This window comes from Balaenoptera ricei, chromosome 2 (assembly GCF_028023285.1).
Source record: "Balaenoptera ricei isolate mBalRic1 chromosome 2, mBalRic1.hap2, whole genome shotgun sequence".
NCBI lineage: Eukaryota > Metazoa > Chordata > Mammalia > Artiodactyla > Balaenopteridae > Balaenoptera > Balaenoptera ricei.
In genome coordinates this window covers 100761895-100781263 of record NC_082640.1, presented here as the reverse complement: position 1 = coordinate 100781263, position 19369 = coordinate 100761895, and the positions used below count along the sequence as shown (strand labels likewise).

Below are 19369 nucleotides of genomic sequence, written 5' to 3'. Positions count from 1 at the left end.
AAACTAGCTCAAGAAGGTCAGGAAAATCTGAATAGTCCCATGTCTATTTAAAATATTGAATCTGTAATTTAAAACTTTCCCTTAATGAAATTTTCATGCCCATATGGTTTCACTGGTGAATTCTTACAAACATTTAAGGAAGAAATGCAACCAATCTAACATGAACTCTTTCAGAGAGTTGAAAAGGTGGACACACTTCCCAACTCATTTTATGAAGCTAGCCATAAATTGGATAGCAAAACTAAGGATGCTATGAAAAAAGAAAATTATACGACAGTCCCTCTTATTGACATAGATATAAAAAATCTTTTAAAAAGTTAGTAAATCAAGTCCAAAGATAGATAAAAATTATATACATAATGCCCATGTTGGATTTATTCTCAGAATGCAAGGTTATTTAATATTTGAAAAGCAGTCTATGTAATTTACCACATTCACCAAATATGAGAAAAATCAAATAATCATCTCAATACATGCAAAGAAAGCATTCGAGGAAATTCAACATATATTCCTTAAAAACAACAAACTCTAAGCAAAGTAGGATTAGAAGGTAATTTTCTTAATCTGATAAAGAGTATCTGCCAAGATCCTATCACAAACATCATACTTAATGGTGAACTATCAAAAACTTTCCCCTGAAATCCAGAAGAAGACTAGGATAACCATTATTATCACTTCTATTTAGCTTTTCACTGTAGGTCCTAGTCAATGAAATAAAGTACAAGAAAAGAAAATAAACAGTGTAGAGATTAGAAAGGAAGAAATAAAACTGATATTAAGATGATTTTTTATATAGAAAATTCAAAAGCAATTTATAAACTATTAAATAAATATATTTAGCAAAGTTATTAGATATAGGATTAATATAAAAATTAATTGCATTTATATATGTCAGCAGTAAACATATAAAATGAAATTTTTAAAAAGAAACTTTTTTTTAGCTTTTTGCAGGTGACTTTTTTTATTTGACGTATAGTTGATTTACAGTGTTGTGTTACTTTCAGGTATACAGCAAAGTGATTCAGCTATACATATATATGTCTTGCTAAGAATAGCCAAGACAATCTATAAGGAGAACAAAACTTATTGATGTCCACTACCAGATATCAAGACTTATTATAAAAACTGTTATTGATAAAGTAATTCAGACAGTGTGGTATTTGCACAAGAATGGACAAATGGACCAATGGAACAGAACAGAGAATACGGGAACTGACTACATATATATGATCACTTGATTTATGACAGAGTTGATACTGCAGTGCAATGCGGGGAAGGATAGTCTTTTCAATAAATAGTACTGGGTCAGTTGGATAGCCAAGTGGAAAAATAATAACCTTGGCCCCCCTATCTCACATAATACACAGAATTAAATTCAAGATAGATTGCAGATTTAAAATTTTAAGCTAATAAAACTTCTGGAGGAAAACAGGAGAATATATTCATGATGTGGAGTAGGCAAAGATTTCTAAAACCAGGTAAGCCCCCAAAAAAGCTAACCATAAATGAAAAAGATGATAAATTGGGCTTTATTAAAATTAAGAATTTTGTTAATCAAAAGATTGATCATAAGAGTGAGAAGATGCACATACCATGCAATTTGGCACCTAATATGTTACCTACAAACGTTTTTATATATAAGGAGGCATGTACAAGAATATTTATTGTTTATTACATTGAAAATTGAAAACAAATACTCATCAGTATGATAATATCAAGGTGTATGTACCAGACATACAGTGGAATCACATAGGAGTTAAAATAAATGAATAAAGCTACATTTATCAACATGGATAAATCTCAAAAGCATAATGTGGAGGGAATAAAGCAAGTTGCAGAACAGATATATTAAGATGCTTTGTTGGGAGTCCCCCAGGACCACCCTGAGGCTTGATGATTCAATAGAAGAGTTCACAGGACCCAGAGGAGTTATAATACTCACAGTTATAGTTTAGTACAGCAGAAGGACAGAGATTTAAATTGGTAAATGGAAAGGCTCATGGAGCGAGGTCCAGGGAAAAGCAGATGTAAGCTTCCAGGTGTCTCCTTCCAGTCTCCAGCAAAGAAGTGTGACAAAACACATGTGAAGTGTTGCCAACCAGGGAAGCTCATGTGATCCTTGGTGTCCAGGGTTTTTATTGGGGGTCATTCATGTAGTATCCTCATGTAGTCATGTAGTGCCCACGTGACTGAGGTCAACTATTCAGATTCTACACCTGCCTGCCTCCACCTAGCAAAAACAAATATTCACCATGAATCACTTCATTAGGATAAATTTGTCCAATCAAACTGGTAAGCATGGCTCAAGGGCTCAGAAGTTATCTCCCACAATCAAGCCAAGGACCAGTCCTGAAGACAAGCCTTTCTTTGCAATGTACAATGACCTTATGAAGTAGATATAGGAAGCCTTTTAAAATCTCTGACTTTAAAGGTCTTCCATAATTATTCCCAATTCAAACTTCATCTTTCAAACTTCATCTTTCTGCTTTCTAATATAAATCCAGTCAAATTAATCTCTTTACTGTCTCCTGAATACTCCATCTTCGTTCTTATTTGAATGCTCCTTTCCTTCTCTCTGTCATGGTCCAATATATTTGCCTCTTTTTTGTGAGGCAAACATGATAACCACTACACTATAGAAACCTGATTGCCTCTTTTTTGAAACCTTCCTTTCTAGCTCTAACCCACACTGATTTCTCCCTTGTATAATTTTTTGCAAATATGATGCCTAATAATTAGATAATTTAGCAGTCTGTTATATTGATCAGCATCATGCATTTTATTTATATAGCCATATTCATTCACTGTCTACTGTGAAGTTTGATATCTCCAACTTGACTGGCAATTTTATGTAGTTGGCTCTGTTTTTTGTCTCTTGTTGTCTATTGTACTGTATGAATTACTATTGTGGTCATCCATTCTTGTTAGTGATTTTCTTATTATCTCTGTAGGTCACTGTAATTGTAGTATGGAAATTTTATGACTGAATTCAGGCTAGTCAGAATACCAAACACCTTTAAAAAAAAGAGAAGAAACTTTGTAAATTGTTTGTTGGAATATTATAATAGGTACAGGTCAACCATTTCTTTGATTAATATACCATGTCTTATAATATTAGTTAAATTAACTATATTTTGCAATAACTTTTTTAGACTAATTTTTTGGTCTTCTATATTTCATAATTCTCATAAAAAATGAAAATATTTTCTTGGAGGAAATAGTGTATCTTGAGAAACTCACTAGTAACTACCATATTAAAATGTTTATATATTTAAAACAGCAATTTCACATTGCATAAAGATGATTTAACTGCTCCAGGTATTTTGTCCATAATATTGCATATTAAAAAAAGAAAATATAGATTTCTATAAATCTCCCTTTTTTCTTTTTACATTGACATCAGTTATTTTATCATAAGAGAAACAGATAATAATGACACCAAAATGTTTTGTTTTGTATTACTATCATTAGGAGACAGGGTCTTTCTCACAAATAGCTTACCTATTCTTCTCTTGTTACTCTTTTTCCTTCTTAACTCTTGTACATCCATTTCTTTTCTCTAACTCTGTTTTATCAACTTTTCCATTTATTTATTGTACATAGCCAACTCTATTCTAGAATAGATTTAAGATGACTTTATGCTCTTTTTTATTATCCCCATTTACTTCAGTCTCCTGTTGTAAACTGCCCCCCTGCCAAAAAAAAGCCTATGTGAGTATGATTTGTTCTTTAACTATTTTCCTGATTGACTATTTTTTTTATTGCAGTATAGCTGATTTACAATATTACATTATTTTCAGGTGTACAACATGGTTATTCAAAATTTTTATAGATTATGCTCCATTTAACATTATTATAAAATGTTGGCTCTATTCCCGCTGTTGGACAATATATCCTTATAGCTTATTTATTCTATATATAGTACTTTGTACTTCTTAATCCCCTACCCCTATCTTGCACCTCCCCCCTTTTCTCTCCCCACTGGTAACCACTAGTTTGTTTGTTTGGGTTTTTTAAATTAATTTATTTATTTTTGGCTTTGTTGGGTCTTCGTTGTTGCTAGTTCTTTGTATCTGCAAGTCTGTTTCTGTTTTGTTATATTCATTAGTTTGTTTTATTTTTTAGACTCCACGTATAAGTGATAACATACAGTATGTATCTTTCTCTGTCTGACTTATTTCACTAAGCATAATACCCTCTCTGTCCATCCATGTTGTTGCAAATGGCAAAATTTTCATTCTTTTTTATGGTTAAGTAGTATTCCATTGTATATATATACCACATCTTCTTTATCCATTCATCTATTGATGGACACTTAGATTGCTTCCATATCTTGGCTATTGTAAATAATACTGCTATGAACATTGGGGGGTACATGTATCTTTTTGAATTAGTATTTGCATTTTCTTCAGATATATACCCAAGACTGAAACTGCTGGATTATATGGTAGTTTTTTGTTTTTCTTTTAGGCCACACTGTGCCAAATGTGGGATCTTAGTTCCCCAACCAGGGATCAAACCTGTGCCCCCTGCATTGGGAGTGCAGAATCTTAACCACTGGACTGCCAGGGAAGTCCCTATTTTTAGGGGGGTTTTTTGTTTTGTTTTATTTTTTAAAGTTATTTTAGGTTGCCTTGGGTCTTTGTTGCTGCGCGTGGGCTTTCTTTAGTTGCGGTGAGCGAGGGGTACTCTTCGTTGCGGTGTGCAGGCTTCTCATTGCAGTGGCATCTCTTGTTGCAGAGCACGGGCTCTAGGTGCACAGGCTTCAGTAGTTGTGGCATAAGGGCTCAGTAGTTGTGGCTCGTGGGCTCTAGAGCTCAGGCTCAGTAGTTGTGGTACACGGGCTTAGTTGCTCCACGGCATGTGGGATCTTCCAGGACCAGGGCTTGAACCCATGTCCCCTGCATTGGCAGGCAGATTCTTAACCACTGTGCCACCAGGGAAGCCCTATTTTTAGTTTTTAGGTTTTTTTATTTATTTATTTATTTTATTTTATTTATTTTTCGCTGTGTTGGGTCTTCGTTGGCTGCGCACAGGCTTTCTCTAGTTGTGGTGAGTGGGGGCTAGTCCTCATTGTGGTGCACAGGCTTCTCATTGTGGCTTCTCTTGTTACGGAGCGCGGGCTCTAGGCGCGCAGGCTTCAGTAGTTGCAGCATGCTGGCTCAGTAGTTGTGGCTCGTGGGCTCTAGAGTGCAGGCTCAGTAGTTGTGGCACACGGGCTTAGTTGCTCCACGGCATGTGGGATCTTCCCGGACCAGGGCTCGAACCCGTGTCCCCTGCATTGGCATGTGGATTCTTAACCACTGTGCCATCAGGGAAGCCCTATTTTTAGTTTTTTAGGGAACTTCCATGCTGTTTTCCACAGTGGCTGCACCAATTTACATTCCCACCAACAGTGCACAACAATTCCCTTTTCTCCACACCCTTTCCAGCATTTATTATTTATAGACTTTTTGATGATAGCCATTCTGATCGGTGTGAGGTAATACCTCATTGTGGTTTTGATTTACATTTCTCTAATAATTAGCATTGTTGAGCATCTTTTCATGTGCCTGTTGGCCATCTGTATGTCTTCTTTGGAAAAATGTTTATTCAGCCCATTTTTTAATCAGGTTGTTTGTGTTTTTGATATTGAGTTGTATAAGCTGTGTATATATTTTGATATTTCCTGAATGACTCTTTACACAGCAATTAGAAATATATTGGCCTGATGATGTGGTGAGCCATCTGTAGAATTGACCAATACCTCCATAATTCTTTCTCTTTGTACTTAACTTTTCTTTCCAAGCAGAGGAAGTTTGTCTCATTGCAATGTGAATTTTAAAAATATAATTCCAAAAATTTTAAACCTATCATAGAAAGTGTTTATAATTTCTAAAAAAGTCTTAAATTCTTACATCATCAGTAAGTTAATGTTATTCATATTTTAGGGATTTACTAAAATTTACATAAAATTTACTTTTTTGCCACTTCAGTGTCAAAGTAGTTTAACTTGTGTTGTGAGTCACACCTTAGTTTGCCTAGCATTTTTATTTTCAATGTCCATTTGTTGAATATTGTTGAATAGCTTTCTACAGTAGGTGTTATGTCTGTTGCTCTTCTTGATTTCTAATTGCTATGAATGTGTATAATATAACAGCCTCATGTCGGTCAACTTTCTTAAGCTTCCTCTGTCATTGACTTTTAGAAATATGGTTCAGGAAATGAGAAAGAATAAATCAGAATTACTTGGGATGTTTTTCAAAACACATACCACTAGGGATTCTGATAGTTTACTCTCTTTGCCATCCCTCCTTGGTAATCCATGACTATAGTGAATCACTGTTAGTGAAGAAACTTAAAGTAGCCCTCCAGTATGTTAGTTTGTCTTATTTTCCAAAAGGAAACTAGCCTACACGGTACTCATTTATGCTGATAAGAAAAGTTATCAAAATTATTCGTGGAAAGTGATATTTCACAAAGCAGTAAATGGCTACAGATTTCAAATATGTATTGTATCTAGTAATAAAATTATTTATTCTTCTCCTAAAGTGTTAAATTAGACAAATACTTCTATCAGAGAAGTTGTTGGTTATTAGGAAAACAATTCTGAAAATTGTGCCCTTTTCTTTAAAACATTCAAACCTTAAGCAGCAAGTACTGGAATTAACACAAAAGAGAAATTCTTAAATAAAATTATTTTCTGTCTTCATTCTTATTTCCTTTTATCTTGGATAACCTTCAGAAAGTGTATCTTTTTTTTATAACCAGTATCCTGAAAATTGCCAGGTTTCACGTGTCTACTTTCTGGTCTACCTCCAGTATAGGTCCCTTCTTTTCTTCTCTCTTCACTCTTGAATTAATCCTCTACCTACTTCACAGGCCGATTCTTTGATGAGAATGAATCCCCTGTTGATCCGCAGCATGGCTCTAAACTGGCGGATTATAATGGGGATGATGGTAACGTAGGTGAGTATGAGGCAGACAAGCAGGCTGAGCTGGCTTACAATGAGGAAGAAGATGGTGATGGTGGAGAGGAAGACGTCCAAGGTGAGCGTGGGCCTGGCCTCCATGCTGTGACCGTGAAACCCACCTCTAAGTTTTTTGGTTGAATTTGTGTAGAATTTTCCCCACTTAATAGCAGTACAGTCTTAATACAGAGAGGTTCTGTGCAGTTTTTCAATTTTATTTTGAAAACAATTTTATGATAGTGGTATTTGTAGATCTTTAAATAAATCATTTTGATTTTTTTCATTTTTATTTATTATGTGATATGTATTAGTGTTTATAGTTACAATTTGAAATTCAGACTCTTCAGAAATTTTAGAATTAAATTGTTTAAAATGGCTCTAGACTTTACCTAAGGCAAATACTCCCAGAAAAAAATCTTTTCCAATTTCTCATCTGAAAGCATTTCATCATTCTAAGTACAGATATTAACCAGACAGCCACAAAGGGAATGGTCTTGTCCACACTGAAGATAAGATTATTTCACTAATGATTCAGCATAGGAAGGCTGTTTTTGAAATTTGTTCTGAGAGGCTTAAAATTTATACTAAACAATCAGTTTGTGAAGATTTGTCTGTTTTGTGTTTAATACACAGATTCAACATATTTTCCTTGTTAACTGTGTTCCTTCTGAACTTTTAACTTAGTGAAAGTTCAGAATCTACTTGTGTGCATGCACCCCTACCCACGCATGCATATCAGAGTATGTTGCTTTATTGCAAGTTCTTAGGCCTGTTTTCTGCCTGCTTATATCATTTAGTAGCATTTATGGAGCTTTTTCTCTTTTCTATAAAAATTGATTATGAACTTAATGTGTGAAGTATTCAATTTTATAATACGTTGCATGAAATATTTTTCAATGTAACCTGTCTTGATTTCTTCCTTAACTCTTTTTAAAGTAATTAAATTTTATTTAGGTTCCTGACAAGAATTGTTTCTGTAAAACTCAGAAGAAAATATAGTTGTCCTAGAATACTACATAGTTAATAGAAAAAGGAAAACTAGAGACTCTGACTTCCACCTAGGCATTATTTTGTTAGCACATTCTAGTTTTGGAAGAATGGTTATTGGATTAGAAAGAGATTAATAAATGCTAGGAGTTATATATGGATATGTTAATGAGAAATTCTCAAACACTTTTTGGTATCAATGAAAAAATTGTACTCATCCGTTTTTCTACAATCTCATCCATTTTTCATAAATCTTACCATTTCTTTCTCATTGCTTTTGTAATTTGTTTGGATTATATTTATTTGCAATTATTTATAACTTAGTTTTAAGGCTTTTTCATGCATGCATATCGTATCACCAATTAGATTGTAAGCTCTTGGAGGGCAGGAATTTTCATTTATTTTGCCTTCTATTTTGTTTGTATCCTTTCCTGCCTTCATATTCAGCCCCCACCCCCGCAGTAGTCCTTAGCATACCTAGGGCCCTTGATAAATACTGTTAACTGATCATTTTATGCCTTTCTCATTGAGTTTTTATTCTTGTGACTAGGTTAATAACCCATTAACTTCTGGTCTTATAATCTTGCTTGGTTTACACTTTAAACATTCTCTGTTTTTCTTTCATAGAAGCTTCTATCATCTCATTGGATAATTTTGAGGTTTTTATTAGAACAATTAATTTCAGTGATATTGAAAATTATTTCTTATATTTTGGCTATCTTAATGTTGATGACTTTTATCACAAAATTCTCATTTGATATTTTTATGATTTTTATCCATAATAGATACATTTATCTTCAGTGCCTTCTCTCTCTCTTTCCTATGCTCTTCTCCCTCTCCCACCCCTAGTTCTCATTGCCACTTTCTACTTTAGGTCCCCAGTACCCTCATGCAACCCCTCCTTTTCCTTTCACAAGAGAATAAATCCATTGATTCTAAGGAATATAAGGAAATGACCTAAGATGATATTCTCAATGATGTAGGGCGGGGATGGTTACATTTTGGGGGTTTCCTCATTTGCAAGTGAATCTTACTTGAGCTGCAGGTTGCCATTTAACATTTTTTTATCCCATTTTGAGGTTCACTAGATGATAGCAGCAGAAGGATAGTGCAGCTACCAAGGGACTCCTTTATCATAGGGAACAGAAAGATGTAAGAACATCTGCTCCAGCAAATACAGAGAGAGAAGTTTGGGTGAACTGACTAAAAAGGAATACTGGAGACTTGAATTTTTTTTTTTTTTTTTTGGAGACTTGGATATTTAATACCAAATAATTTTAAACATGTTTTCAGAGATTCTTTAGGTATAGTATTAACTGTCTAAAAAGTGGGGAGGGAGAATTATGGTTCTTCCCTAGTTTATCAACAATATGTATTCCAAATGTTTATTATTAAGTTAGAGTATTTAAAAGCATTTCTTCATAGCGTCAGTGTAAAAATACTGGTTGGGTTCCTAGGTCAGTTTGCACTTGCAGCCAAAGCAGGCAGTAGAGTGGAAAAAACCATTAGCCTTAGAATTAGGAGACCAGCTGTGTATTGCTTTTCTAGTCACTTATACTCTCTGGGCCACCATTTCTTCATCTGTAATGTAAGGGTGTTGAACTAGAATACATAGATGGTCCTTCTTAGTTCTAAAATTTTGTGGTCACATTCGTAGTGGATTCACTGTAACACAAGTATTAGGGACAAATGTGTTTCATATTTCAGCACGCCTAAAATAACATCTTCCCCCAAACCCTAGAAAGAAAAGTGGAAACTTTATGCTCCCATTGAAACTCTGCAGCCAGAGATTTCAAAAATTGAAGCATGCACTTCAGAAGCACTTTAATGTTTCTACCAGTAGGGGCTCTGCTCTGCTCTCCCTGGTATTAGAAGCAGTTGTGTTTTTTTGTTTTGTTTTTTCTCAAGCTGTTGGGTCCCTAGTATTAGGCATTCCAACTGCAGGACTGAGGTTCTAGCTTCAGCTAAAGACACTGACTTTGGTCTCCGATATTCTGGATTATGAAATGGAGGCTTTGACAGTATCTCTGCCAATAGGGAGCTAAAGAATTCCAGCTTTATCTCTGATGCCTGTTTGTGCATATTGATCATTTGGGTCAGTACTGCCTGCAGAGTGTTTTCTGTAGAATTAAGTGAAGCCTGTTTTTCCTGTGTTTACAATCCTGGTTTATTTTGATTTTTAATTCCTGGTTTCCTGAAGCATCCTAAAAGAAATATTATTTTATTTACATTGGTGTAAACATTTTTTCCCTGACTTCTGCTAGTGATCCAAAGAAAAGGTTAACTAAAAGATTAACTCTGGAAACACTACACATCTGATAGATATATCTTTTAATTCATTCTTTATTATAAAAAGGATATGGATGTTTACAAATTCCCTTTACTCTTATCTTTAATCCCATAGAAGTTCCAAGTTTGTTTAATAGAATATGAAATGCACATTACTAAGTACACCTATGGAAGGAAGTTTAGCATAGTGCCTAAGTGCCTGGATTCTGGAGCCAGACTGCCTAGATTTTAATCCTAGCTCCACCACTTACTAGCTCTGTGACTTTGTGAATTACCTATACCTCTATGCCTTGAAATCCTCATCTGTAAAATAGGGATAAATATAGTTACCTAACTCAATAATTGTTATGTGGATTATATGATTTAAATATTTATTCAGCACTTAGAACAGGATCTTTCACACTGTAAGCACTGTGTTAAGTGTTGAATGAAATAATTTTTTAAAAAATAAAAGCAAGTATAGAGTTTTTTCCCTGGGTTGCCTGCTTTAGAGGACAGTTGCACTTTGGCCTGTGGATTAATTTGTACATTTTAATGGAGGCTCACTGCCTTATTTCCCCAAGGCATTCTTGCTTGGTAGAGCTTGCTTTATGGAGGTGGTCCTTTCTTGACTTAAGAGGGAATTTAGAAATTATTTGATAAATTATAAATATCTTTATATTTAATAGTCACTTTATGTTGATGAGTTATTTACAGATTTTGCTTCTTTGTAAAATGAAATAAAATATTAGTCCATATAGTTATATTTAGTCACTGTTATTGTATATCAGATTTGGTTAGGTAATTTTGTCATAGATAAATGCAAAGAGGTTGTTGGTAGAAACTTGAATTCTGTTTAGAATAGCTACACTGAAAGTGGACTCTAGTTAATGTAAATGATAGCTCAATGTAAGAAAAAGGCAATCAGAAGTCCAATGAAATTATGAAAAAGCAATGTGAAGTCACCATATTAAAACTTTGCTAAAGAGCATAAATTAATAAAACCAACAAACTCCTCCTTATATTTATAGAGGACTTTGGAAGTAAAGACTGCCTTCCTATGCATTAATTTACTTTGAAGTTGGAAAAATAGTTGTTACCCTAGTCTACCGAGAAGGTAATTAGAAGTCTAAAGAGATTCAGGAACTAGATCATGTTTGTTAAGTGCCTGAGCCAGGACTAGGGTTCTGTTTTTCTGTTCCTAGACCTTTGCTGTTATCTTATTTTCTCTTTACAATTATTTATTTAAAAATCTCAAAAAGTAACATCATTTTTTCCTTTGAATAACTTTCCTGTTAAATTTCTAGAAATTCTCCTTTATATAGTAGCTTTTCCCACTGCTCCATGGTGATTGTCTTCATTTAATTACTAAAGTCCTAAAAGATGTGTTTATAACCATATGGTGAGGTCCCATAACATGGGTCCTAAGGAGAGCTTTCTGGAGAGGTGCCAGTGGTTATTTTCCTTTTTAAAACCAAGATAATTTTTTAAAGTATGAAGAGTTCTTTGATAAGAGAATGATTAGTATATTTTCGAAATACAAATGTGATTATGGATGTAATTTCAGCCTTTGCACCTAACAGATTTGGGGTTATCATTGCTATTGAATTACAGTGTTAAAAATATGAGATCAATTTGCTAGAATATGAAGAATGATTGCGTGCAATTCTAAAAGAGAATTTCTATAAATTTAACAGGAAAGTTATTGAAAGGTGAGAGAAAGTTGGTTTGTTTGGCATTTCTAATAACTAAATATAAAGAAGAAATAAGAACACGTCATTATGGAAAGTTAATACATAGTACATACACTACATGGTACATACAAATACACGTACAGAGTACATACACCACATGGCATCTTTCTTGAACAAAATGTTACCATAGAATATACTAGAGAAGCTGAGAGTGGAAAACCTATCAAACCTAAAAGAATAGATTGGAGATAGCTATAGTATACATATGAATTTGGAATCCAACCCCTCTTTAAAATATATACCCAGACAGTTATGATAGTAATACTTCAATCTATCAAAAACTAACCTATTGGGTAATTGTAACTGTGAACCAGAAAGTAACAAAAGTTATTTTTAAGGCTGTGGAGGAGCCAAAAGATGTCATTAAAAACCATGTACTAAAAAGGGAGCCTCTTAAGCTCTAATTAAAATACTAATTTTAATACTCTGAGCAGTCTTATTTCAAAACTTGAAGTAGAAATAAGTATAAAATTAGAAAGGAAGAGAAGAATTGTTGTTGGTAGTTAAGCTGAGAGTAGTGAAGTGACAGGTGATAGCCAAGAAGGACCCAGAAAAACCTGTCAATAGCCAAATAAGTCGAACTCTGAAGCACTATATGGAGTCGTTTAGCATAGCTACTCAAAGTGACTTTGAGGATGTTAGTGTCTAATAATATTGTGTGATAGTTTTTTTCTTTTCGATAAAGAAAAAGTTCTTTTTTAACATACTCCATTTAGGAAGTTGCTGGTAAGCTATTTGCAGAATAGCAAAGAAATTCACTAAAACGCTAAATTTGGGGATCATGAGTAACTTTTATTTTTCTTTTATTTTCTAATTTTTACTTGATGACTATGGATTAATTTTACTATTAGAAAAATGTTTGGTTTTTAAAGGCATGAAAATGTATAAAGAACGATTTCTACCAAAGCTTTAATTTAAAGGACTAACTTTCATCTATATAGAAATAATATATTTACATAAAAGGATCAATTCCTCAGTGCTTGTGGAATTCTAAAGCTTTGCTAACTATCTAGCCCTACTTGTTTCTTTCATCCTCTTTCTTTTCTTTTCCCTTCTTCCTTTCTTTCTTCTTTCCTTTCTCTCTCCCCCCCCCCACTTTTCTTCTTTTCTTCCTTCCCTTCTTTCTTTTTTCTCTATCATCAAAAGATTTGTTAAAATTAAGTGATTTTCCAAAACAGTTACAGACTTTTCACTCATTTGCCAAGGAACTAAGAAACAGAAGAGCATTTACAGAAGGTGTAAGATAACGAGTAGAGAACTACATTAAGGCTGAAGGAAAAAAAAAAGAGAGAGAGATTATTTGATTGGATTTCTGTAAATGATTTAAAAATAATATTCTTGATACCTGATTATTTTCCTTACAGATGATGAAGAACAAGAACTTCAAATGGATCCTGCAGACTATGGAAAGCAACGTTTCAATGATGCCCTTTAAGCCGTAAAGGAAAACTTCAGAAAACCTAAAGTGCTGTAAAATGGAATCATTTCTACTTTGTCGATTTTGACTTTTGTTGTAAAGATCAGTTGTATCAGTTGTAAAGATACATTGAGATAGATTTAAGGAAAATTTTAAATGAAAGAATGTACCCATGTACATATGTGAACTTTTCATATTGTATTATTAAAGCAGAGACTTTGGGGTTATGTTACAGTTGAGCCAAAAGCAAAGTAAGCAAAACTGTAATCTTTGCATTTAAAGCAAACTAATGTATATTTTACATTTTATTGAGCCTAATTCTTTCCACAAATAGACAAACAGGAAAAATGATTGTACAGTTTATATGTTGCACATAGCATAACCACAATGAGAACAATTATTCAACTGGAAAACGTTTTATACACTAATATATGCTTGTTAGCCCAACAGGTGTTCTGTTCTATCCACCCCTCATCTCATGCTGTTCAAGGAATCATACCTAGAATAGTTGCATGAAAGAGAGGGGAACCTGGAAGCCAAACACTGGGCAGCAATGTGCAAAATCACTTCCCTACTCTTTTTATTTCACATGAGTAATGATGTGTTTTGGCAGGTAAGCTTTCAGCTGAGGCCTGATGGAAGCTGAGATAACCTGCAAAGGCATAACAATATTTATGAGTTATACCTTACTTAGTTCATGAAATTGTGAAATGCATGATTGATGATGTATTTTCAATTTTTATTTTTTCAGGTAATACCAGTACTGTTTAACCGTTACTGGCTAAAATTTTTATATTTTCAGAGTTAAAGTTGGTGAAGATATTAATGATTTAAATGCCAGATTCTGAAAGAGGCTAAATCAACCTTGAAATGAATTTGCAATCAGTATTTCAAAGCGTCTCTGGTAGTTTTAGTGATCTTATTTGACTAGACTTTTTCAGAAGTATTAAATAAGCAATTTTAACAGATTTTTATTAATGCACAGATAAGTAGAAGTACAGTGAGATCTACAGCCATTTTATTAAGATAGCTTAAAAGTTTGTAATAAAGATGAAGAACCTTTGTATTTACTTAATATGTTAGTTAAGAACCCATAAACCTCATATTTGCTAGACTTACAAAATTATTTTAAATGCATTTGTCTTTTTTGACACTCTTCAGTAGAACGTGTAAGCTAGCTAATCCTTGTTTTCTGATTGAAAGAACTTTTAAATCTTATCCCCCTCCCCCCAAATAAAAGGTTTTGATCATGAGAAATTTAAGCTTGTTAACTCTGTGTTTCAGAAGGGCTACTGTTAATTGCACATGAACATGAGATGCTTTTTTTCCCCCCTGTACTCAGGTTCTAGTCAAAATTCAAACTTACAGAGATTAAAAAAAAAAAAAAAGAAGGTTGTTCACTTATTGGAGGTGCAAAAATTCTTAGACTTCAGTTTAAAATTATTTAGCAACCCAGAAAAGATGTAGTGATTTACTAAAATTGTTTTTTCTGCCACATCAGAGTTAGTAATTCATGGTTTTGCTGTGAGTAGAGTCAGGCCTATAATGAATAGGTATGATAGTTCACAGAATTTTTTTAAGTGGAGTTAAAGGGAATTGATGTACACCTTTTGGAAGTTAGGGTGGGAAGATGAATCTAAAACAAATTCCTAGTAATACTTTATATTTAATACTGTAAAATCTTTACACAAAAAACCATGAAATTTCCTGCCTTAGTTCCTTTGTCATAAAAACAATCACTTGGTTATATGGTAGCTATTACTTACACAGCAAAATTTCTTCAATTAGCAGTCTAGACATTTTATAAACTGAGAAATCTTGGATCAATTGATAATATTTTTGACTGTATTAACATTTTAGTGCTATAAAATACTATGTGAATCTCTTAAAATTCTGACATTCTACAGTCTGTATTAGACATGCTGGTTTTATAACGTTTTACTTCTGCCTTAAGATTTACGTTTTTTAAATGTATTTTTGCCCTGAATTAAGTGTTAATTTGATGGAAACTCTGCTTTTAAAACCATCACTTACTGGGTTCTAATAAATTAAAAATTAAACTTGTTTTACTATTTTGCTGATTCTGATACATATACACACATCACACTCATGTGATGCAAATAGTTAGATTTTAACACTAAAATTTGAGTAAATTTAGAATTCATTTTAAGCTAAGCTAAACTAGAATGGCAGAAATTTTTACACTAGCACTGTTTACTGTAATGCTAGTTTATTCAACCAATTTTTAGTGCTTCCTATGTGCCCAGCGTTGTTCTAGGTAGTAAGAATACTGTAGTAAATAAGGTAGACGAGGTTTCTGTTCTCATGGAGCTTACATTCAAGTGGGAGCAGTCAGACAATATACAGGTAAATACATGAATCAGATAATTTTAAATAGTGATAAGTGCTATTATAAATAAAGTTCCAAGGTTCCAAGGTCTATAAAGTTCCAAATAATCAGGTTTTCACATAACTGAAACATTGCAGTTGTGAGGCTAGGGTATCATGAGCAAGGAGAAGAGAAATGAGGCTAAAGAGGTATGGAAGGGGTAAGATTAGGGAGAACCTCATAAGTTTAGGTTATTTGTTACTGACCCATAAAGAGAATATGCAGAATATAAAATATACATGGGAAGATGGTTCCAGGGAAAATGTAAGTATGACTTCAAAGTCATTTCTCAAACATATCCCTTTATTTAAAAAAATAAGATTGTGTGACTTTTTGACTTCTCATTTGTATCATCCTGTAACAACAAAATTTGCTAAAATATGAGGGCAGAGAATGTTAAAAAAAAAAAAAAAGAAAAACATGAGGGAGGTAGTCACTTCCCATAATGGCTGACCTTGGAAACTTCCGTTCTTTCACATGTCTTACCGTATGGTTTTAATAAGACAAACAGTGTGACACGAATACATTTCCAAAGTTTAGGTTACTGAGTCTTAACATCACATGTGGGCCATCAACATTCAGTTCTAATTGGACTACATCTAGTTCCTTTTAAAAGATTCTCCTTGCTAAGGGTTCCAAATGAAAATTAAACCAACTATCCCAAAAAAAGGGGGGGGAATTTAATGGTCCATGTAAGCAAACTGCATATAGGGCAGGTGTCTCCTGGACTTAAGGACAATTGAAACAAGGACTTGAATGCTGCCAACTTGTTTCACCAACTCCCATTTCTGCTTCCCTCTACTTGTTCTTCATTCTCTCAGACCAGCTCCCCTGCTCAAAGCTCTAACCAAGATTTCTAGCAGGTCATGTTTTCCTAGTTTTACCACCTGAGGGGGGCTGCTCCTCTTTCCTTAGTTCCACTTCAGAAAATCTGAGGGAAGGGAGACTTCTGCTTCTGGCTATGATTTAGTAACTTACCTAGCCCTCCTGGATTAGGAGCAACTATAAAACTGGACAAGATATATTAAGCAACTGTTTTCAGGTAGCACAAAACTGAAATTTCTGAGATAAGGGAAACTTAAGCAGTTGATCCCCACAATCACCCTGCTTCCTCTGGTGTAAAGAGGCTGGAGTGCTAAGCCAGGAAGATAGAGATCACAGTGGGGAGCAGCTGAAATATTGGAAATTACGGGATGGGGCATCAAGAGAAGGAAGCAATTCAGAGAGGTGGCCCCAGAAATCCATATAGGGGTCCCCATAAGTCCATGGCTGAGGACAGGCTGTATATAACCATAGCAAAACCACCTGATGCGTACCGAATAGCAGTTGCGACAAACTTGAGAATGAAACAGATACCAGAGGTCAAGCAGTGTTGGCATAAAAACAGTGCTAAGGGACATTGGGTGTCTGGGCCTGCCAAGATGGAAATCTCCTTAACAACTGTAGCATCCAGTTGAAACACTAGAAAGGTTGCACCTTAGGAGTAAAGACCATGCCCTAGAGTAAGACCTACTGTAGACTGCCCTAACATGCTCCAACACCATTGACATGAGAGACAGAGTATGGAGATTTGAGTCCTGCCAAGTTAGAACTTACGAAACTCCTTGGGCTTTCCACAGATATGAACTAACAAAGCATGAAACCAAGCCTACACAAAAAAAAAAAAAAAAAAAACCAAGCCTACACTAATTTAAGGTGACCACTCAGTAACTGAAGTACCTGCTAAAACAAGAATCATCACTTTTCAGAAGAAGATAACACAATTCAGAATTTCTACAAGATATACACAATATCTGGTATTCAATGGGAAACTACTAGAAGTACAAAGACACAAGAAATTGTGATCCATATTTAGAAAAATTGAGATGGCCTTGGTATTAAAACTATGTTCAAAGATTAAATTAAAATATGAGTGAACAGATAACCTCAGCACAGAAACAAAAGTTACAAAAAATGTAATGGGAATTCTATTGTGTGTGTGTGTGTTTATCTTTTTTTTTTTTTTTTTTGGCCGCTTGGCTTACAGGAGTTCCCCGACCTTAATGGGAATTCTAGAACTGCAAAGTACTATAACTGAAATGAAAAATTCATTGGATGGGTTTAATAGCAGATTGGAGATGGCAATAGAATGAACTTAAAGAAATACAAATGTAGTTGTTCTGTAAGTGTTTGGAAATGGAGGGCTGAAATGCTGAGAGACCCCGAAATGTGGATTTGGGATTCACTCTTCAAATATTAAGTACTCAAGATGCTGTCCACTCCATTCCCTAACACATAAGCCTAAAGAGTCCATCATGAAAGAACATGGATCATGTTTTCAATTATTTATTAAGTACAGAACTGTTCTGAGTACTTGGGGATACAGCACTGACAAAGTCACTGCCTTCATGGAGCTTATATGCCAGAGGGAGAGATAGATAATTATTTTCTATACTCATAGTGATACATGCTATGAGAAAAATAGATCTGAATAAATAGTGATGGAAGAGTGCTATTTTAGATAGGATAATCAGGGAGGGCCTTTCTGAAGAGGTGGTGTGAGAACAAGCCATTTGAATAACCTGTGCAAAACTACTTAATAGAAATAATGCAAGTCACCTATGTAATTTAAAATTTTCTAGTAGCCACCTTTAAAAAGCAGGTGAAATTCTGATATTTAACCAAAAATATTACCATTTCAACATGTAATCAATAGAAAATACTACTGAGATATTTTACATTCTTTCTTTTGTACTAAATCTGAAATCTAGTGTATATTTTGTACTTACAGTACATCTCATTTTGGACACTAAATTGCCACTGAAAATATTTGGTATTTAGAGTTCATTAAACTTATAGTTGAATAAGTATATTTACATACTCAGGTTCCAAGCATACTTAAAATAGACTTTACTTTTTAGGGCAGTTTTAGCTTGACAGCAAAATGGAATAGAAAGCAAAGTCACCACATACCCTATTCCTGCGTGCGCGCACACACGCACACATGCACACACAGCTTTCCCCACCAAACATCCTGCACCAGTGTAAAATTGTTACAATTCATAAACCAACACTGACACATCATTATCAGCCAAAGTCCTTAGTTTATGTTAGGATTAACACTTGAACATTCTATGGATTTGGACAAATGTATAATGACATGTATCCATCATTATAGTATCATCATCGTTTCACTGCCCTAAAAATCCCTTATGTTCCACTTATTCCTCCTCCCTTACCCCTAAACCCCTGGAAACCACTTATCTTTTTACTGTCTCCAAAGTTTTGAGTTTTCCATAAAGTCATATAATTGGAGTCATACAGTATATATAATTGGAGTCATACAGTATATAGCCTTTTCAGATTGGCTTCTTTCACTTAGTAATATGCATTTAAGATTCGTCCATGTCCTTTCATGGCTTGATAGCTCATTTCTTTTTAGCTGAATAATATTCCATAGTATGGATGTACCACCGTTTTTTTACCCAGTCACCTACTGAAGGACATCTTGGTTGCTCCAAGTTTTGGCGATTATGAATAAAGCTACTGTAAACATTTGTGTGCAGGTTTTGTGTGGACCTAAGTTTTCAGCTCCTTGTAGTAAAAAACACATAAAATTTACTGT

General features: G+C 34.2%; 1 protein-coding gene across 2 annotated transcripts in view; it reads left to right on the top strand.

Annotated features, from left to right (window-relative positions):
* GOLM2 (golgi membrane protein 2) overlaps positions 1-15402 on the top strand; it is a 103889-nt gene extending 88487 nt beyond the window's left edge. Inside the window, exons 9-10 of one of the 2 annotated variants that reach the window (XM_059913403.1) lie at positions 6862-7029; positions 13324-15402. In XM_059913403.1, coding sequence (XP_059769386.1) covers positions 6862-7029; positions 13324-13394 — 239 coding nt within the window. In that variant the 3' untranslated portion in view covers positions 13395-15402. The remainder of the gene's footprint in view (positions 1-6861; positions 7030-13323) is intronic. The other variant, XM_059913404.1, reaches the window with a different exon arrangement.
* The last annotated feature ends 3967 nt before the right edge of the window (positions 15403-19369 follow it).